Genomic DNA, 22,532 nt, shown 5'->3' with positions numbered 1-22,532 from the left:
TTGAGAAACTCTCTTGAGAGCCGAGTATCGAGAAGTGGGGTTAAAAAATGTAAAATGAGGGAACAAATTGGGAACAGAAAGACAACACAGGGAGATTTATCTCACCTGTACTGCATTATATTATACATTACATCATGTAATTTAATTATTTTCTTCTGTATCAAAAACTTTACATTATTCTGAAGTTCAATATTAAGGAAATATGCTCATTCGCTTTCTGGTGACGTGTCAAGACAACCGCACAAGATGTCGAACACTGAAATCTAACACATCTATACACACAGGCACAAAGTACTAGAAATTAGTACTTCGGTAGCAGCATTGGCCCCAAAAATTGTGTAATGGTCGGGCTCTCATACAAAGTTAGAAATACGCCACCCACAGACAATTTGAGGGAGTTCTGCAGTATTTCAGTGTCCCCCCAAAAATGGTCTTTATAAATTTCTGATTATGTGTAGGTAAAATCAAACATATAGCACATTCATTGGTCAGCTTTAGCCTTGTTGGTGAGCTTTCTTTTAATCTCTGAACAGAGCCAGGCTAGCTGTCTCCCCTTTCTTTTCAGATTTTACGATAAGCGAGGCTAATCACTTCCGGACTCCAGCACCATACTTAAGATGCAGACATGGGATTGATATGAATCTAAACATCAAAGTCTTGGAAATAAAGCCAACAAGCGAATTTCCCAAATTGTTGGCGTATGTGTACGACATATAAAGGAAATAAAACACCCTCCAAAAAAAAGAAAAGATTTTTAACTTATCTCAAACAACTTTTTATACAATTTTTTCAATATTTGATAACAACTGATTGCTTGAGCAGCGAGAATGAATAAAGTGAGTTCACTTTTAAGCTGTTTTGTTGCTATAGTAACAAGGAGTTTCTTAAAGCAACAAGATGTAACAGGTAGATTGTCTCCAGATCAGATCGGACGCTAACCCACAGTGTCGGTATTTGGCTTTATGTCTCTGCAGGAAGTTATATTTTCTACTTTTCTTACTGATTCTGATTCTGATCAAGTCAAAAACACAGCTGACACACAGATTTGATTGTACAAAACAAGTGAATATTTCCCTCACATACACTGTATTTTCCACATTACACTACATATCCTACATCATTGTCCTGCTTCATATCGCAGTACGGCTCATGTATCCAAACAGTTCTGATGGGAAGATCGATGACAAAGCATCAGCCAGGCTGGCAGCACTTTTCACACACACACACACGCACACACACGCACGCACACACTCAGACAAGATAATTTCCATGTCGTGCCAACAGGACATGAACAGCTGAAGCGTGTCATATAAAAACAAACAAACCTCCCTGCTATCAAACACAGCATCAACTACAGCCACCATGTTTGCCTCCTCTGGTGCAGAAACAGTAATCTGACTCGTTCTTCAACTGTGGAGGAAGCGTGGACTTCATTTCACAAGTAATCTAATAGTAGAAAGTCAATAATAAATGTGTTTAATCATGATGATGAGCACTTCTGAAATTATATTGAGAGTTAAATGTTGAACAGACTTATACTGAGACTACACAAAGCTATTATCAAGCTATTATGGGAATGATTTGCCCAGTGGATGCTCCATAATTAAAAGTGAAACTCTTTCTCAACTTTCATTACAAAGACACATCGACAGGCTAAATGAAAAAGGTCTGTTTGAGCTAAAAAAATTCAAATTTTCTCCAGCCTAGTCGCCAAGATTGAATGTTAGCAGTTAGCATTTCTGCAAACCACGGATACGTCCAGCATCGGTAGGTGGAGGAGACGGCGGTGGAAAAGAAAAGATCAGGGTGTCTGACCATTGGGTTGAATTTCTCACCGCTTGTGTGATTTGGTTAAAAATCTGGACGAGGGACACATTTTGGGGCTGATCTTCGTTCTTTTCTGACATTATAAATAAAATGTATTATTATTATTAAGTTTCAAACTGTTTGAGACTATAACTGCCACAGCACTGGTCCAAACTGTGATTAAGGACAGATAACATATTTGTTTCCTTCATCGCGATTTGGTCAGATGGCACGCTTGATTGAGTTCAAATGTCGACGCACCACTGTAATCAGAAGTGGGCTCTGAAGATGACACATATAGATAACGGAGCTGCCTGCATGTGGCTTTGTGTTGCCTTCAATGGCTAATGCGGCCTGGCTGCAGGGATAACAGAGACACAGTGGATGAGTCGGTGTTTGAAAATGGAGGCAAAGGAGGGGAAACGGCACTCAACCAGCTCTAAATATAGACAGACTTCGTAACCTACTAACACCAATGAGCAGATAGCTGGAATAGAGGAGGCTGGGTTCGTCTTGACTCAACCTTGCGGGAGTAAAAAAGATTTAGGTCTGACGTGTCCGTGGTTGTTTAGCAGAGAGCGATTATGTTGAATTGTACTGATGTGTGTCTTCTATAAGACAGTCTAAGAGTATTTCCGTTGATGTATAAATATATATAATGTGTAAAATAAGATGCCATGTTTCATCGCATTTTGTAACCAAACACTCATCCACAACATCTGGAAATAATCCACATCTGCCGACTCATGATTGAACACCACACTCCCGGCACCTGTTTGTGCAGAAACAGGCTCTCGTGTGGAGCCCGCAGGGTTAAACAACCCACTGAATGCTACAGCGCAGGCATGCTAGCGCGCCACATCTCCCTGCCACGAAATGGCCTGACAGCAGCAGGAGACTCACAGCCTGCCAGACACCTAATTGGCCTCCAGGAGAGATGCAAACATCGAACTGCCCGTCTTGCATCTCTTTCTCTCTCTCTGTGTTCTGTTCTCGTCTGCATTTTCCTGTTTGACTGACATTAAAGAAAAAATCTGACCTGATTGTTAACTTAATGCCAACCTCCGATGACTGACTCAGACTGAAAATGTTGCCCCTTAAAGGGTAGTTCCACCAATTTTACACATTAAAGTGTGTTTACAGGGGTACTACTGCATGATGTGAAAAAGCAGTGTAAAGCCTTTTGTTGCTCCAGAGGAAGCTGCGTGTAATCTGATAAATCGTCTCCTGTGATGTCACTCAGTAGTTTAGTTGCATTATGGGTAACGTTGGCGCCTGGTTTTGAAAAGCAGTCAACGGTTCTAGCATAGCACTTAAAGACAAATAATAAAAATCAATAAAGCAGAACCAGAGATGAAACCAGGTGCCTACATTACCCACAATTCAACTTACACTGGAGGCAATTTATCAGATTACATGCAGCTTCCTCTGGAGCAACTAATGAATTTATACTGCTTTTTCACATCATGCAGTAGTTCTCCTCAAGACCTGTAAACACATTTTAATGTGTAAAATTGGTGGAGTTATCCTTTAAAAGGTAATGTCAGACTGCTGGGTGGGAGGCAGTGAAAAGGTCTTATGAATCAATTATCCGATCGACTACACACAACGGCTGTGTCCCATTTCAGGGGCAGATGAAAACGCCATGATGGCATGACAACCCTGGCAGATTCGACAGGCTCCTCCAAGAAATGCAGTCTTCTTTTTCCCTAATTTGAACAACAACCAGTGTTTCCTTCACTCAAGGTGACTCCGAGGTGTGTTCTCAGTACGCCGTCTCGTTGAAGGAGGACGTGTACAAGCCCTCAGTCCTCTACAGACCATGTCTGTGGAAGCAGCCGCTGAAATTTAACACAGATTTAATTTGACACTGAGAATGAATTGTCAGTCGCTCCAGTAAGATTCAAAAGCCATATTTGATCGTGTGTTTGACACACCAAATGTCTCACTACAAAACGGATCTTGCAGTTAAAATCAGGCTGCATATTACATTTTGGGTAAACAGGGTCATTTGCTCAGCTGTTTCAACCTTCTCTCCACTACAGCCTACAGCTCTCTTTGGTGTCCAACTCTCTGTCCTGTCCTGTAGTAACCTAAAAAAAACACCCCAGGGACACACACACACACACAAACACACACACACACACACACACGTAAACGTACACATCGAGGTCTTTAAGTCCATCCCTGTCGCCGTCTACAAAGATTGTTGCTGCAGCTGGTGTGACAGAAGCGCAGCAGGTCAGCAGCATCCCCATCAGCAACAACAATGACCTTTATCAGCATGTGAACTCAACGACCTCGGAGTTTAATTTGTGAAATCAAGAGCACATCACGCCATGAAAATCTGGTGCGTTTACAGCGCGAGCATTCAGATGGCGATCAATTGACTAACATCACATCTCATATAAAGGTTTATGGTAAAATCTCAGAACTCATCGTCTATCATGTGGCCACGATTCAGCCTCAAGGAGCAGCGGTTAATGTTTCGGCGTAGCCAGCGGTTATCTGGGCCACCACTACCTCTTCTCTGTGCTGGTTATCATTTACACTCCCATTACCAACTTAAGAAGCGAGAGTGAAGTTAGAGACGACATGTCGGCTAATCTCCATAAACAGATATCTGTATATGAATAAAAAACAAAACATAAAAAGCTAAATTGTTGAACAATAAACCTTTATCACTACTTTATTGTTGCAATCTGGGTTACATTGTCGGACTTGGGTCTATTTCTTGTTCGTTCCAAACTTCCTGTATGCGTCTGTGGCTTTTTAGTATATCAGTAGGGACCAGAGATTATGATTTAAACTGTGAGATTGCGGACTCTCTGCACAGCAACAGTCCCTTTAGAGCTTGATTGTCTGACAATAGCTGTTGGGTCCCTGAATTTACACTTCAGCCAGTGATACCGCCTCTTTTGCTCTTCACACAGATTATCATACGTCATTGGTCAATGCTACGACTAGGACTACAAAAGGAAACCAAAACCCTTCCGCTACGAAAGTCTTGTCCCTTGACTTGAGATTCTCCATTCATTTGCAGATACACATCTGTGAATTTACTCTCTCTTGACTTGACAAAAGACAAACAAGAGGAACACTTTCTACTCACCAGCTTTCTATTTAACCTTTCATCTACAGCTCATTGTCTTCATCAGCATATTCAATTTTCTCATTTGTCAGAGAGTTAAGTTCAAGCTGTTTTTTGCAAGCCAAATTTGTTTTCCTCAACAGAATGACACATTTAAATGAGCACAAGTGTTATCATTTGGTTTTCTGCTGCCAAGTTTCTAACACTTCAGGTGTCTTCCCCCTTCTGCACAGTCTGCTGTAGCTTAATCCCAAAGAGCCAATGATAAGCAGTTAACGTTTCTGCACAACACTGATAAGTTCACATTTGCAGGCGTCATATACGTACACTCTATACACTCTACACACACTTTACATGTTCATGAGCACGTCATATCGTGGGGTGGAGAGGACGATGGTGAAAGACTATTTCAACATTTGAAACTGCGAAACCACTGGATATTTTTGACAACAGTGTGAAACCGTGCAATATTTTTGACACAGGACCGAGGAGGAGTTTCAACATTTGTAAACACGACAATGCTGGATATTTTCAAGCAGACTTCGGGACAATCTCCAGCCTGTTTGTAGCGGCCAAGCAGGTATTTTAAGCCAAAATATGGTCTTTTCCTAACCCTAACCAAGTGTTTTTGTGGCATAAGTACAGCATTTTCACAGCATAAAATTGAAAACTGAACCTAAAGATGTAAAGTTGCAACATGTCGGTGGTTTGCAGGAAAGTACATTGGGTAACTGGGCTGCTTTTGACTGACACTTTAGCTTCTAACGCACTTTTTGTTGATCATTTCCTGGATTTAATTTAGGATATTCATTTACACCATCTGCCGTATGTCTGTTTGAAATGTAATGAAGAGAAGGGATCAGTATCATCTAACATTAAAATGTAATCTGATGTAAATTCTGTCAAGACAGCAACCAGCTGAAACGAAATACAATCAAGACTGAAAAAATGTTGATGCAGTGTCAGTGGATGTCTGGTTCTGTGGGACCATCAGCAGACAAACACTCAGCCAGAGAGCCTGACAGATGTGCACAGTCGAACACAGAGCTGAGGGAACATAATTCAAACTGTGTCATATCTATTACAAAACATTTAGAGCACATGGCGTGCATGAACAGCTGGATTAAAAAAAATAAACTTCGGACACAGGATGTCCGAATCCTACAGCCCAGGGTTTTTTTTTAATGCTATAAAATCAGAACGAGCAAGTGAAATCTTTACAGCTGTTAATATCCCTTCAGAAGTCTAAACTAGCTTGGGGTAGGAAAACAACGCATGTGTCTGAGCTCACACAAAAGGCTGAGTATACACTGAGATACACTGATGTGTAAAATCCTACCAAAGGATTTGATTTCACCATGGCTCTTGAATTGTTGAAACACAAGGAGCAGAAGAAGAACATTTCCAGCCGTCTCTACTGACATAAAAAGCTTAGTGTGTCCCAGAAGTGGCAGTATTTTTGGAACGGAAGGACATTCGACTGATTGTGCATGTTACATTACCACAAATGGCATCTAAAGTGTCTCTGAATAGTCGCTCGTGAAACACTTGAGTCAATCCATTCAAATAAAAATTTGTCAAAATATTGATTTTTTTTCAGCTGCTGCACAGAGGCTTGTTTAACGCTGCAATACTTCTGTGTCATCGTTCTTGAAGAATCCACTTTGGTGCAGCGTGAGTGCTGCAGGCTAGCAGGGAGGAAGGCTTGTGAATGGGCCCGTTACACTTCCTGTGACCTCTGAGGCTTAAAGCGGAGGAAACGCAAGCCTTCCTCGTCCTTAAGTCCCACCCCATCGGCCCATCTGAGGGCCGTCACCAATGATTAGAGTCCAGCGTGGGGAGATTACAGCCTATTAGCACAGAGACGGATGACCAGTAGTAACCTCACTACTGCACTCTATTTAAAGACGTCCCACTCGGCTTTCTCCTCTTCTTTATATGCAATTCTTTAAACTCGCATCACAACTTTCTTTCTTTTTGTGCTATTTTAACCACCGGTGCTTAATCATCATTGCACAGCAAAACCTAATCTCTAGCTCTCTTTTAACCACTCATCCTTATCGCTGTCAGCCGTTCCTCGACTTAGACCACCCTCGAGGAGCGAAACCACAACTTCTTCTTGTCGCCGCCACTGAGGCATAATTGTACAGACACCGTTACACCCTGTGCACACGAAAGAAAACAGCCATTTCCCCTCCTGAGCTGAGATGCCAAACCAACAGGTTATTGCAGTCATCATTCATAAAATAAAAATCTGATACAAGCTGCAGAGAAAAGAAAGGAGGGAGTTAAGCAGGAATAACATATATATCTATATATAAAATCAAAGATGCAGCACTGAGGTTAAAAGAGACATAAAGAGCAAACACCGGCTAAAAAGATCTAAACTGTAATTGCATTGCAGGAGGGTTAAAGCAGCTGTGGTTGAGGCAGCGGCACTTACAAAGGCGTCGGAGGCAGCCAGGCAGCCGGTGAGGTGTGATGTGTCTCTGTGTATTAGTGTGTGTGTGTGTGTGTGTGTGTGTGTGTGTGTGTGTGTGTGTGTGTGTGTGTGTGTGAGTGAGTGAGTGTGTGTGTGCTGTGTCAAGGGGCCTCAGGCGGATATCACATCACCCTCTGCAAACTAGTGATTACCTTCCCATTGCCACCGGCCAGATTAAGCTGAGGCAAGCAAGAGGAAGGCAGCGAGATGCGTTTCAGCCTGGTTTGGGCCTGGCTGGCCTCCGTATCACACCACCCTCAGCTCGACAGACGCTGCGCACACTCTCACCACACCCACCCGCCCCTCCCTCCACCACTCTCTCTCTCTCTCTCTCTCTCTCCCTCTCCCTCTCCCTCTCTCGCTCTACCTAAACACACAGCGCTCATCTTCTCCTCCTCACGCACTCTGGCATACTGACACACAATGTACGCACTGCTGTAGGCACACGTATGGAAATGAACGTGCAAGCGACATTTGCACATTTAAACAAATCACACAACACTAAATGAGGGTGCTTCCAGTTCGATTTGACTGTCAAAGTGAGGGTGGAGGCAGGCCTCTGGATCTCTACCTGACTTTAGAGCTGCATGATATGGTAAAAAATATCATGCTGCGATTATATTGACACGTATTTCATTTGAGATATTACTCACGATTAGCGAGAATTATCAGTTTGGCATCATAATATTATTTTTTTAGAGAATAATGTTGATGACATCTCTGCAGCTACTTCATTATAATGCTGTTTTTTTTCACCTAAAAACAATCTCAACTTCCTGCAATTTGGATATCGCCATTTCGATTATATTTTCTCTAATTGCGCAGACACACTTTAAATTGGGTAGAAAAGGCGAGTAAAAAACAAACCAGAGCTTATCAGATACTGGACTTTGGGGCTGATGCTGACGCCAGTATTGGGGAGACAAACATTTTTATATCAGTATATCAGCTGATATTCTTATATACACATAATCTATACATGAACATCCTTTCTTTTGCAATGATCCCTTAAATGTGGTTCACAAAAACATATTTACGTAATGCATTTGATTTTTTCATTCCCAACTCGTCAAATACTGACACTTTTGTAGGTCGGGTCAGCCGCCATCCGTAAGCGTCAGAAGTTGACAAATTGGGAATGAGACTATCTTACCAACAGGAGCTTTAGCTTATCTGGAGCATGTTTTACTGCATTATTATCTCTATACCAATATATCTATGATAGGCCAATATCGGTCGATAATACCGGCTAAGTGATATATCGGTCGGGTTCTAAAAAAAAACGTGTTTTCTATATTAGTTGTCATTTTTGCGATTAATGCTGAAAATGTTAAATCCTTCAAGCAGTTGGAAACACTTTTGCACGTGCAATCTGCGAACCTTTGTGAGCACTGCTGCATTGTTAAGGATGTGATACAAACAGGCTGAAAACCAACATATTACCACTTCCTTCATTGTTCATTTTTGAGGTAAAGAGAAAGAACTCCTTTAGATGAAATCATGAAATCAAACATTATGTTTTTAGGATCAAACAATGCTCCCTGAAGGGTTTTCTCACTCCCAAAAGGGCCTTTAATATCACTGCTAAACAAATTATGTTTTCTATCTGAAAGGAATACAAACAATAACCAAACGAGAACAACATCATACATTACACTGAAGACTGATCTGCAGGAGAACCACTTGAGCATGTGACGAGCGGACAGACCTGGTTCAGCACTTTAGGCTGAGCTATTATTCCATCCAGCATCCCACAACATGAGGAAGTGGATGCACTGAACGCTGAGACAGCAAAAAGCCACTCAGACGGAAAGCTGCCGTGCGGATCTGGGAGCACCCAGACTGGCTGATGTTATTGATCACACCGGGAATGAGACTTGAGTGGAGTCAATATGTAGAGTTAATCTTGAAATCATCAACTTAACTATGTTTGTTGCGCAAAGGAAAGCACTTGTCAGACATGGGTTGAAACAGTGTGAGATTTTCACGGTACGATAACCATCTTACAAACATCACGGTTTCGCGGCCTCACAGTATGTGGTATTACACGATTATTATCATTGTCATCAGTTACAATGATCCTTGTTGATCCTCCAAGATAGTTGATTGTTTAGTCTACCAACCCGAAGCATCAGTATCAGTATTCTCCAGAATCGCTTTTTGAATCTTTGAAGGAATGAAAACCGAAGTGTTTTTTAGGCTGAGAAAAACTGGTTGTTATATTTTCACAAGCTATCACGCCCTGACAGACATGACACTCAGTTGAAACTTGAAAAAAATATATTCTTTAACGTAGAATTCAATACCGTAGACGAGTAAATGTACACGTCACGATGGCCGCCAATTTTCATACTGCTCTCTTTAAGGCCCCTCCCTCCTGAATATCCACTCTGCCCTGATTGGTCGGCTCACACACGCCTGACTCAGCATCGCTCACCGTGTCTCCGGGCGGCTCTGTTGTGTTTTCAGCTTCCAGTTAGCGTCCCCTATACTGTGAATATGGGCATGAATTATGCAAATGTGTGACAGGGTGATGTAGTGTGATGTCACAGAATTAAAGGCGGGACTACTGACGAGGCGTTTCAGGAGCAGTGCTTTCTGTGGGAGAGGGGAGCTTCTGTTGGTGCAGACTTTGGGCTTGTTAACTTGAGTACTTGAGTAAATGTACTTGGTTACTTTCCACCATTGGTGTTCAGACAAAAACATTAACAATCTTGCTTGTGGAGTCAGTTACACTTGATTTTTATGTTAAATTGTACCGATACTACTTGTTTCTGGTGTCTTCTACGAGTCTTTTGTTCATCTATAAATATATATAACATGTAAAATGAGGCACCATCTTACATCTCATTTTGGAACCGAACATTTCTTTGTTGCTCACCTCTGGAAAAGCACTTGAGTAAATGTATTTAGTTACTTCCCATCACAACACTATTCGTCTCATAACTCCTGACCCTCAGTGCGAGTGCGCAGTGACAGACTTTCATTACACAGCAGGCGAGACTGAACACTCAACATCTATTCTGTCATCTTGTGCAGTCACGCAGTTTGTCTTTAATTTGCAGGTTTTTCGGCATTTTCACAACCCCTCTGACTCCCTCCCTCCCTTCAGAAAAGGGGTTTGAATGACAAAAAACTAAAAGAGTCATTCAGTCACAGTCATTATTCCTCTGGCTAACATGGGCCATGTGTTAAGTGGAGGATCCTTGAATACTAAAACATCATTGGGTACTTTCCTCCAAAGGGTGGAGCGATGCAACCACCGTCCTTTCAAATGAAATATTGAGGAGGGAAAAAGAATAGGTTTACATGTCGCGCGGGGCTGCACTAGATGGTGATTAAAATGAATTATTCATACGGAGGAGCAGCAGGGTGTCGGGACGGGATGGCAGGTTAAAGGTGTGGTGACTCTCCCTGGGGTGGGCTCTGCTCATCGGCCAAACCATTCAGTGTGCTTCAAACAAATTTGGGCCTCACTTCTGATTGGCTGTTGTATCCAAAATACAACCCCTGCAGGCCTGTAACAGCAGATTTTAATATTAATGCACCAACCAAAATCCCCAATTGTTACTGGTTGCTGGTTACTTAGCAACCATGCTGTGCAGCTGCCGCTCACGGCCTATACTCTTTGGCGGAGGGATACAACAAATCACACCCTGTTTATTTATCATGAGTACTTGCGCGCAATCTTTTCTGCTTTTAAAAGGGATTATATCTTTAAAATAAATAAATAAAAAAAATCTCCTCGCGTATGCTTGAAGACGACTAGAGGTGTCTCTAAACCGCTCCCGATGCCCCCACACCCGGCTGCGTGAACCCGGGGTGGGGGGTGGTGTCGGTGAGAGCGGAGCATGCTGTGCTCAGTTTGCCGGTAGGCCGCAGGATTTCAGCACCGCTCTCTCCTGGACAGCTCCGTCCAATCAGCTGCGCTCATCCGAAAGCGCGTCATCCTCCCTCATCCTCCCTCCCTCCATCACAGAGACGTGGCGGAGGACATCACAGACAAAAAAAAAAATGCTGAGTTTCACAACCGGCTTTCTTGCAAATTGAGATGTTAAATGTGAAATAAATGGCCGGCGGGTGGATGTTTGCACCGCCCGGTACGAGCCTCACCGGGAGGCGGTGAAACAGGCCGCTACATGAGTGTATTTTATGCCTTTTAATGACGTGTGTCCGGTGTCTACGCACAATGTCACACGACCTTAGCAGCTGGTCGGCCTCAAAACCACACGTTTTTTTTTATTTCCCCGTTTGGCTTACAGAGAGGGACAGTCCTTTTGTTTAAGCGGTGGCTTTTCAGAGTAAAACACACGTTTACGCAGGGAAATTAAATGAAAGATGTGCAGAAAATGAGCCACATGCTTCGAGCTGCATGGCAGCCGGTCCACCCCACAGCACCTGATGAAAGGTGAAGCCAAATTGGAAGCATCCTTTCAAGCAAATAAGTGCTGGAAATGCAGAGGAAATCCAAAGCGCACAGCTATTTTGAAATGAGGTGTTACGCGTTTGAATGGAGGCCCGGGATGATACACGTGTTCTGGGAGGAGAATTAAAGATGTCACCGGCGTCATTGTCGTGCAGGTAAAGCGTCAACTGCAGCATTAGAGTGCGATCAAGCAACTCGACGGAATGAGGTGGAATAAAACGGCAGAAACAGCACAGATGCGCGAAAAAGCCGGCAGTGGATGGCAACGCGATGCGCCTTCATCCTCTACAGAGAGACAGGTGCATCGCCTCCAGCCACAGCCCCGCCATGCAAAACCATCAAATAACGAACAGGGAACAAAAAAAAAATAAACACGATTCAAAACTCACCTAATATAATCCAGAGCGACCCAGAGACCAAAACGAATGCGAGCATGTCTTTCTCATTGAGTCAGCGGGTCCCGGTGCAGGAGCGGCTCAAAACTGCAGCATCGACTGCAGCAAGTCGCCAACAATCTGGGAGATTAAGGAGGAGGAGAGAGAAGGGAGGGGGGTTGGGGGGGTCGACAATATATCTGAGACAGACCACAGTGGGGGAGCTGGGCAGGGGGATGGATGGACGGCGTGTGATGATGTCCAGCAGGCTTGGAGAAACAGACCCTGACAGCCTACTGAAGCATCCTTCCTCCTCCTCCTGCTGTATTTTCCACCTTCACCTAGTTGGCTGCTGCGCAATGGCAGACACCCCTGCTGAAACGAGAGGGTTTATAGGTCGGACAGGAAGATGCGATCGACGCCAAGGTTATCAGGGGTGAAATCTCTATTCTGGGTGCAGGACGGATTAACCAAGACTTTATTTAATTCTCTTATTCATTGTATGAACAATCATGAAATCTGGCGGAGGTGTTCTTGGAAGCATCGCTTTGGATTCTGGCATTTTGAATTCTCTCTTCTGCAACAAAATAACAAATAAACATATAAAAATGAGTAAACGTCCTCGTACAGGATGTTTTAGACGTTATGAATGTTTTATTGTTTAAAGGGGAAGCGGTGTTATTTTTAGTCCGCGGCACATCACACCATGCAGCCCTGCAGCTGAGCGCAGCTTTGACACCGAGTAACTTCGCATCAGGATCACGTGGTCCAATAAGACACTCCCAGTGAACTAAAGTAACCTTGAGAAAAACTGGTGACTGAGGCAGTGGGTGACTGACAGCAATAGGAGAGGACATAACCATTCACATTTACATGAAAAAAAAAAAAAAATCATTTACATTTATTCTGATATTTGATTTTTTAAATCTCAGACTGATGTCTGACTGCATCGCAAATGATGGGAACACTACATCTAGATACAAATCTAGAATGTGGCGCTCTGAAATGTATAGCTGTGTACACGTAGACAGAGTTAGAGTAAAACATGTTACAAGATATGGCATCCCTTTGTGGATTACATGGGAAACCTCCCACTGCACCAGATTGATTTTACACAAGGACGTTAAATTAAATCTGGACACAGCGTTGGAGGCGGAGGCCCAGTCGTTCCTCTGGAGGCTCCTTCTCCATGGCTGTATACAGATATAATTAAACGTTCTTGGTGCAAGCCTCCAGGAAGAGAGCCAGGCTTTGCAGCCAGTGTCTGTAGTGGCCAAACCGTGTAATTACATCATCACGTGATGCACTGCGGCCCAAAAAGACTTGGTAAATGGACTCGCATTTCCATAGCGTTTTTCTAGTCTACTGACCGCTCAATGCGCACACAACTGCTCATTAAGAGCAATTTGGGGTTCAGTATCTTGCTCAAGGATACTTCGACATGCAGTTAGCTCAGCACTAAATCATAGCCGGGAAGTCAAGTTTTTTGGCCTCAAAACGCCACTGAGCAGCTTTCATATGAATGGGGCTCTGCATCCAAGGCTGTGTCCGGATGTAATGTAACGTCCTTGGCTCAGTGGCGTTTTGAAGCCAAAAAAGCTCGACTTCTGTGTTGTGAGGCCCATAGAGCGTGCACACTTGGGACTTCTGCCGGCCAACTGGTTAACTTCCAGTTTAGCGCCCGGCAAGTGGCTAAATGAGACTACAGAAGTTGTCGGGGACATTAAACATCATCACGCCAAACATGGAGACTCATCTACTCACTAGTCCGTCTTTACAGGCCAACTTCAGTTATAAACTATTCTAACTCTAACTTTTAGAACGGCGGTCTTTGTGGAAAATACTTTTTGGGTCCAAGGGGATCTTTTCGCTGCAATACCGCGAGTGGCCACCGGGTCAGACTGGAAGCAATGCTGAGTGGGCTTGCTGCTCCACCATATTGGATCGCCATGTTTCTACAGTAGCCCAGAAAGGACAAACCAAACATTGTCTCAAAAGAGAGAGGGCCTTACACATTTTCTGCACTTTAAGCGGCCACAGTAGGGAAGGATGAAACAAGGTGTGTTCTGTTGGTTGCAATATAAAACCTCACCAACAAACGCCACTACACCTCTATTATGGTGCATCCTGCATTATCCAGCATTGTACCCTTAAAGTATGACAGATGATGAATACTGGGGCACCTTTACTGCCTCATGCCCCATTTTGAGGGCAACAACAGCAGTTAAAATGCAATAAATCACATATAAATCCCAAATCTCTTCATTCACTGACTCAGCCTGTGAGTTTATCTATCTCACAAGTGTCTCCAGTAGTGGCCGACATGCTTACTGTCTTAATGTCGCTCCTGTCATGTGACTGACCTTATTAAATGGGTCACTTGTCAGGACCTCTAATCTGTCACCCGCAGCAGCGCCACCCGCCACCTTCTTGTTCTTCTTCTTCTCTTTTTCCAGCGCAGGGAGAAACACAAAGAAGACAAAAAGTCAACCTGTTCATTTATGGAGGAGGAAGAGGAGGGAAAAATGGTCAAACACATGCACATGCACACTGAAATTACAAACTGTCTTTTATACCCTCAGTGTACTTTGTAAGTCTTAACGGCGGTACCTGTGATCTGCCAGCATGGACAGCCGGAGAGTGAATGTGGTTTTAGGGGAGAGCACTGATTACTTAGTTTATTTATTTTGCAATGTGGTCAAAGTACACACAAGAGAAAAAACAATCTGCTGAGTTAAAACTGCTCAGTGATTAAACCACAACACTGTTAAAATTGTGTTATCATGTTATCATAGAGACGGGAGGTTAGGGTCAAGGTCAGGTGTCAAAATGGATGATAACAGAGATAAACATTCCTTTTCCCTTCTCTGACAGGAAAGTAATGAATAAGGGGGACCTTATCTTTCCAGTTCAAAAATGTCCTTTTTCTTACTTTAAACGCAGCTTATCATCCAGGAAAAGTTTCATAATTTATGAGCAAGTGAAAGAGATATCTTCAGTTTTAGTTTGAGTTAAGTGCATTTTGTGGTGTAGAGAAAAAAAAGCTTGATAACAAGAGTCGACAGCAGCAGATAGCTCTGTGAGGCTGTACCTTACGTGGTGCTTTGAGCTAAAGGCCAACATGCAGGTTGACCATGTTCATCGTCTTGGTTTAGTATGTTAGCATGCTCACATTTGATAATGAGTATTGAACAAAGAGCATTAGAAGTCTGCACCAGACGAAAAGTAAGACTCTGTTCTGTTAATCTTTCTCTTCTTGTTATTATTCTCTTGAACAATATCCTTCGAGACTTTCCATTAACTATTATTTACACAAAAAAGGAGGGATGTTTAGTAATGAAGCTGAACATTAACGAGTCAATTACCTAAAAATAAACACAAAAAGCTTGGTAGGAGACAAAGGATCCTTCAGTTTGTTAACTCTGTGAAGTGTGGACATAAGAAACCTTTCTGGTGCCGGCTGTATTGAAGTCAATAGGAGATGTCTGGAGAAACACACCCAACATATCTACGTCATATGACTTCTGGTGAAGAAATGCCTCCAGAAAATGAAAGAACACACTTCAGAAATTAGGTCAATGTCTGATTTTTTTTTACCAACACATTGTTCCCATGATTTTGTTTGGGAGAGACTCCTGTTCACAGTGTATTTGCAGACTTCTCAGTGATTATCTGTGGGACCGGCCCTTGTTTGGTCAGGATATTATCATCCCTGTCAGTAATTTTCTGAGGTGTGTTCTTTCATTTTCTGGAGGCATTTCTTCATCAGAAGTCATACGACGTAGTTACGTTGAGTTTTAGTGTGTTTCTCCGTCTTCAATACAGCTGTCACCACAGCTGTATTGCATATTTCTCAGCTCAAGGAAGGTTTTACAAATATAAAACCTCCATGGGTCAAAAACTGAGTCTTTATCGACCTTGTTGGTAGTTTGGGGTGTCCTGTTTTATAGACTTCTCTCCTGCAGGGGAGGTTGTAGCTGCAATACCCTGAGTGGCCACTGGGCCAAATTGAAAGCAGGCTGAGCAAAGTGGCTCTGTCATATGCTGGTCTTACTGTATTGGTAGATGCATGACCTTCCTCAGGCTGCTGGATTCTTTTATTTGTGCAACACAAAGCGTCAAACATTACAGCAGTCAAATTAAACTGTTAAAGTAGCGATTAAACACACCAGTGGTGCCAGTAGTTTGTGAATTCTCAGCTGCCCTGCAGGTGTATTTGGTCCAGAGTTATTGTCTTAAGATTTCAAATGAGATGTAATGATTGCAGGGGTTGTACAAAGCACTAAAAGTATATGAAATTTAGCAATACGTCTTCCAGAACAGCAGGTCATGTCCTATAAAAAACACCAACGGGTTAAAGAGACAAAAGCACGTCTTGTCTATCGGCCTCCGGTTTCTCATATGTCCTAACTTTGTTTTACGGCAGATAAGTATCAGCCATCAGGAGTGTGACATCACATAGACTCAGTGACCCTCTGAACATATTTCACTGCTGCCCTCGCTCCAGCTACAACGGTGGGGTTTAATTAGTAACAGTGTGTCAGGCAGTGTACGAACTCAGAGAACTGTAAGAACCTTTGGCAAACAAGGATCTATAAGCACGTGCTGTTCATATTTACACTTAGCTTTATCCAATATATGCACTAACTGTAGTTAAAAAGCCCTTAAAATCCCATTGTTAGGCGTTGCACAAGTTTAAGGTATACATTCTTGAGTATTTCCATTTTATGCTCCTCATACATCTATCATCCAGAATGAAATACTGTTTTTACTCCACTAAATCATTAAATATAATACCTCTTACTGAAAAGTAGCGTATAGTTGGGGCTTCTTTGTCTATTAGAGAGTGGATTCACCTCTAAACTTTTCCTCTGTCTAATAGCTGTTTGAGGCCCATGGAGGTAAAACTCTGCAATATTTCACAAAAAAAGACATAAAAGTCAGGAAAAATAATTCAAATGTATGTGGCAGAACTTTTTTTTCCTTTGCTCCTACACCATTTATCATCTCACGACCCCTCGGATTGATTTTATGGCTCTTTTGGACACACTACCCGACTTTATTTAACGTAGCTTAAACAGCAACGCCTTACAAAATGATGCATCAGCTCTAGTAGTGTAATGTATCATGATATATATCCCAATTAGTGCTATTACTTTTAACCTATAAAGCTTCTGTTCACTCAGTTACAAACAGTAACTTTACGTATGTCAATAACGTAAATTTTCCATCTAATTCTATTAAATAGGTTCAATGTAAAATGTGACATTTGATGCAAGGTTTTTTAATCAGCCTACATTTACATGTAATAAAAATACTTAAAGTCACTGTCCTTTCATTTTCTGAGTGTACTTTTACTCAAAGTTGGATTCTTAAATGCAAAAACTTTGTGGTGATGGTGCTTTTTTGCATGGTTTCTTTTTACACAACTTGAGAGGTACATCTCAGAGACAGTTTGTTCCTGATGACCTTACAGAGGACAGTACATTGTGTCACTGTGGTATGTTTAAACAGTGCATGTGTTGGCCTGAAGGGGGTGCTACAGCTTAAAACCACTTGAGTAAAACTCTGACATCAGAAGGCCGGTTGGACTGAAACCTGCAGTGATGATGCAATTAATGTCTCGATTGGCCTGAAGCAGGTCTGTGGGAATCGTGGAAACTTGACTTGTTTACTCCTGACTGTTGTTTTTAATCAACATGTTGTCCAACTTGTTCCATTCATATATTTTTAGCACTCTGCTCACATTCCTTGTTTATCTCTCATTCATCACCTAACTACACCCAAATCATCCCTGTTTTTCCACTCTTCACTTTCTCCTTCCCTCCATCATCAACATCTAAATTGAATGAGTTTCCTGCACATATGTCTTTATACCGATTACTGGGAACAAAAGAGATAGTGTTCAATTAGCACGTGACCTCCAGAGGTTATTAATCAGTGTGAGCTTTTACTGTAATAGAGCGCTGCAGGGATGATGTGTTTTTGTAGGCTAACCTGGAAGTCAGCATCGGCCTGGTTCCCTCTGGGATTTTTCAATTTTGGATTTTGGATTATTGCAGGAATTCATTTGTGGCAAACACAAGTATATGATACTTGTTTTTTATTTCTGAGGCATAAATGTGTTTAAATGTGTCAGACAGCCTCTATAGTCTCTTTTAAAGACAAGTTTACAAGACAAATTCAGTGTTGCCTTTAAACTTACCAAATGGCTGCATGCCATGTCATTACATAAATGCTTAAAATAAATTTCTTAGGTGGTGCATTTACTGACATAATTTATGTACAAAACGTGAAAATCTCTTAAACTTGTGGTAACAGATTAAAACGAAAACCCCTTAACTTCTGGTTGAGGTCACCAGATGTGCAAGAATGCTGCTTTTTGTGCTACCTTATACTAACCTATTACTTATTCACAGGTTTAAGGTTTCATTTCTGCTCCGCTCTATTAGAACTGAATGATTTCTTTTTTCAGGACTTCCAGGAAATTATAAGCACATAATTGAAAAGCCAGTAAAACAAAGCGTGGCCTTATTATCCAAAGAGCTTCACGTGTGTCATGCAGTGGGTTGCAGATGCTTTGGCAGCCGACTCTGAGGAGTGGCTGACATGGAAAATACTGTGTGGGAAAAATCCACTGAGGCACGAGAGGGACGTTTATATCAACTAGTGCCAACGTCGACAATTAAAAGGCGATACTACAGAAATGCCTGCAGCCAGTATCCAGAGAACAGGAAACAGGTTACTTTGCTGCTGTGCTACAAACAGAGTACTGAACGTGTCAGGAGTTAACCAGACTTTCCCCAAGAAAAAGGCAAAAATCTCCCTAAAATCCAGATCAAGTGGGACATCATATCTGTGAAAAGTAACCTGCTGTTTACACTCTCCCACTCCCCCCCCCACCTTCCTCCCAGGCATGAGGTCGCAGTGCATTTACAGGCGAACTGGCGAGGGCTTTGACTTGATCCACTGTCAGTGAGCTGTCAAAGCAGATGGTCCAGGGGGAGATTGAATGCTCAAGCTGCTTGCCTCGTCCCAAAGCCTCAAATTACTGTCTTATCCTTGCAGGTGGCCTAAATAATCAGAATTACCTTCACTGTATGCACAGAGTGAAATAAATGTGCAGGAATTTATCTCTGCGGGTGTGAAAACAAAAGATTAGGTTGTAAATAAAGTAGATGAAACTTGGAAATGGTAAGCTGGCTGGTGTTGGTGCAGTTATATTTCTAAAGGATAGTTAGTTTACAGGTCTGACTGTTTTACTGTTGTGCCATATCAAGTTCCCATTGCTTTTTTATGACCCGACTCTCGAAGGGGCGAGCAGAGGGGACGGAGTTACGGCCAGTTGACAAGGCTGGAAAGCCCGTGACTGCATTTTAACACTGCATTTTAACATTTGTAGGCATGACATCACTGGATAGGAGTAACAAGGAGTCGGTACATCTCCAGCCAGGTCATTTAATGCAAAACATGATCTTTTCCTCACCCTAACCAAGTGTTTTTTCTTTCTAAACATAACCAGACCGTCAGCACAGCATTGTAGCATCTTGATGTAATTTACTGCTTGTTTTACAGTAAATCTCTTTTTCTTTTATGTGACACTTGTTGTGTGTCCTTATGTTTTGTTAATGCTGCTGTCTTGGCCAGGAAGCTCAAGATTCCCTTATTAAAGACACTTTGACTGTCACTGGGATATTCCTGGTAAAATATAAAATACTATAAATATAAAATAAAAAGTTGTTAAGCACTAAAGTTGGTGCTTTTAAAAACAATGTATATGTATTTCCTGGTAAAATCAAGTTAAAAGGTTGAAAAAGACTACATTTGGTGCTTTTAAAACATTTTGCATGAATTTCCTAAATAAAGTTAAGATAAAGTAATAAAATACGATAAAAAGGTTGGTAAACACTAAAGTTGGAGCATTTTAAAATAATTAACATGTATTTCTTGGGAAATAAGGTAAAAAATTAAATAAAAAGGTTGCTAAGCACTAAATGTGGTGCTTTTTAAAACATTTTGCATGTATTTCCTGGTAAAATCACGTTAAAACAAAGTAAAAAGATAAAATAAAAGAGTTGGCAAACACTTTAGTTGGTGCTTTTTTTAAAATAATGTCTTTGTTATGGGTCTAATCCTGATCTGACAGCACAGCACAGGTCTCATCTGCACAGCTGCATGCGTTTTGCGTCAGTGAATTCCTATAATTCACATCTTTCTCCGCACGCTGTTGTCATCCATCAGCAGGGAGTTCGTCTGACAGCCTCGACTCCTGTTACAAAACAATTACAGCTTTGAAAAACCGGGATGATTTTCCCCTGTGAATCCATGTGAGGGCCTTCAGCGGGAAACCCCACAGACTAACAGCCGGTGAAAACTCCGCTGGAAATCTCCCTGCCATTCCCTCCAAGACGCGTGCGCGCACTCGAGCCCCTGCTATCTCGGGCGCGCAGCCGGCGGCGCGCGGGAAGCCCCTACATGGACAGCAGCACCGCCACCGGTCACTGCGACATGTTGCGGGGTTTCCAACATTCCCATGAAGACAAGAGGGCTGCGCTGTTACATAACCTGAGCTCTGGGATTTATTAGCTGCACAAGAGAGGGAAAAAAAGCACCAGAATTCATTTATGAAAAGAAGAACACGATACAAACATTTCACTACACATCACGCGCTGGCATTTTTTTTTTTTTTTTTTAATTCACTCCCTCGCTCGCTTCATGTCTCAGTGAATCACGTGTCAGTATGAATAATAATGTGTGTATCCGCGGCCTTGTTATCGAGCCCACGCAGCTGCAGCTTCCGCGTGCTTCACGACTGCTCCCGTTCCCGCTGTGTCATCACAGCTCAGGGCAGCGCGCGGAGAGAGGCTCGAGCTGTGACGACACCGGGCCGCACCACTGCTGCCCCTGCCGGCTGCTTGAAATTACTACACCATTTCTTGTAAATGCCCGACTTCTCAGCTGAAGCCTGTTTATACTGAAGGGCTGGTCCCTGCAGATGTTTATCATATCGGACTGTGCACGAGGTCAACTTTGATAACTTCTGGATGAGTTCGTGTGTGTGGGCGTGTGCATGTTGCTTAATATACCCTCTTTATTACGTGTATATTTTACATTTTATGTGCATATTGTTATTTAATAAGTTACACACAACCTCCAATCTGGATTTATATGACAGACTCTATCACAAGTGCTACATTATGTTTTATATTTATTATATTATAGTTATAACTTTGCACTGTACATGACACAACATAATAATTAGCTTTATTTTTTTTTACATTTTATTTATAATCTAATAAACTATACCCTGCCATACTTTCATTCATCTCCCTGCATGTATCACAGTGAGCCTGCAGACTTTTCGTAAACAGGCCATTTCTGCACAAGTGCATTGTGCTCATGGGAGTGTCAGTAAGTCATCTCCTGGGTCTGAGGGTCGGTCGTGCCTACGTGCATGAGGCCGTTGTAATCAACCCATGTTGTCGTTAACTTCCTCCTTGCTTTTTACAGCGTGATTTCTCGGAAACAGGTCTGCTGCCGAATTTGGGGCAGAGCTGCGCATGCGCGAACCCCACTGCAAGAAAAACTCAACTTCACCTGTCTTTATTTTTATACCTGATCTTGTGGCGTCTTTAAAACACATTTAGAGGTGAGAAAGGAGGGAGGTTTGAATGGCAAAAACATGCCAAGTGATTATTACGCAGGGAAATTGCTTCAAGTGCTCTTTGATAAACAGATATCTTAGTAGACTTGCTGTACGTGTGTTGTAAGAGCCGACACTTTTTTCAGCGTCTCCGCCTCCATGCCCAGCCGGGGAAAACCCACTACACTGCATATAAATCCGACAGACTGAACAGAGAAGCCAGTACCCTCGTCTGATCGACACTGGTCTTCAGGTGGATAACACAAAGACACGGAGAAGAGACACTTCTGTGGAAGAAAACAACTTCAACCAATTGGACTAATCTTTTGTTTTGCATTTTTTTTCTTCTGACGGATCATAGAACAAGCAAATTTTGTAAGTGATTTGATATTAATTTATCACTTCTACTTGCATGGATGCCTCATATTTTAACATTTAAAACAAATATATATATATTCATGTATTTATCTTTATCCTATATTTTGACAAATCTACAGGAAGATAAAGTTGTTAGGAGCCTTTAACATCCTGAAATGACTAATTCACTGATGATTTTAATGTTAAAGTTTGGTAAAGTTTGTGTCAGTCTTGCACACATGCGTGCAAGCAAGTGACGCGACCAGGGGATTAACGAAATGACTGAATGAAAAATTTAAAAAACAAACAAACAAAAAAACTATGTATTGTATTAAATGCATGCTGCTGACAGA

At 42.2% G+C, this 22,532-nt stretch overlaps 2 protein-coding genes across 8 annotated transcripts in view; one reads left to right on the top strand and one right to left on the bottom strand.

Annotated features, from left to right (window-relative positions):
* acsl6 (acyl-CoA synthetase long chain family member 6) overlaps positions 1-14,670 on the bottom strand; it is a 46,409-nt gene extending 31,739 nt beyond the window's left edge. The window contains exons 1-2 of one of the 5 annotated variants that reach the window (XM_073479233.1): positions 14,543-14,670; positions 12,195-12,554 (exon numbers count right to left, since the gene is read on the bottom strand). In XM_073479233.1, coding sequence (XP_073335334.1) covers positions 12,195-12,240 — 46 coding nt within the window. In that variant the 5' untranslated portion in view covers positions 12,241-12,554; positions 14,543-14,670. Of the gene's footprint in view, positions 1-7,340; positions 7,407-12,194; positions 12,555-14,542 lie in introns of those variants that run through there. The other 4 variants (XM_073479232.1, XM_073479234.1, XM_073479236.1 and 1 more) reach the window with 4 other exon arrangements.
* Positions 14,671-21,790: 7,120 nt separating this feature from the next.
* Positions 21,791-22,532, top strand: part of irf1b (interferon regulatory factor 1b) — a 30,198-nt gene continuing 29,456 nt past the window's right edge. For 2 of the 3 annotated variants that reach the window (XM_073479227.1, XM_073479230.1), the window contains exon 1: positions 22,054-22,197. The gene's annotated coding sequence lies outside the window, so the exon portion shown is untranslated. Of the gene's footprint in view, positions 22,198-22,532 lie in introns of all 3 variants that reach the window. The other variant, XM_073479228.1, reaches the window with a different exon arrangement.

This window comes from Pagrus major, chromosome 13 (genome assembly GCF_040436345.1).
Source record: "Pagrus major chromosome 13, Pma_NU_1.0".
Taxonomy (NCBI): Eukaryota; Metazoa; Chordata; class Actinopteri; order Spariformes; family Sparidae; genus Pagrus; species Pagrus major.
The sequence above is the reverse complement of the archived record's forward strand: the minus strand, read 5'-3'. Positions and strand labels throughout refer to the sequence as shown.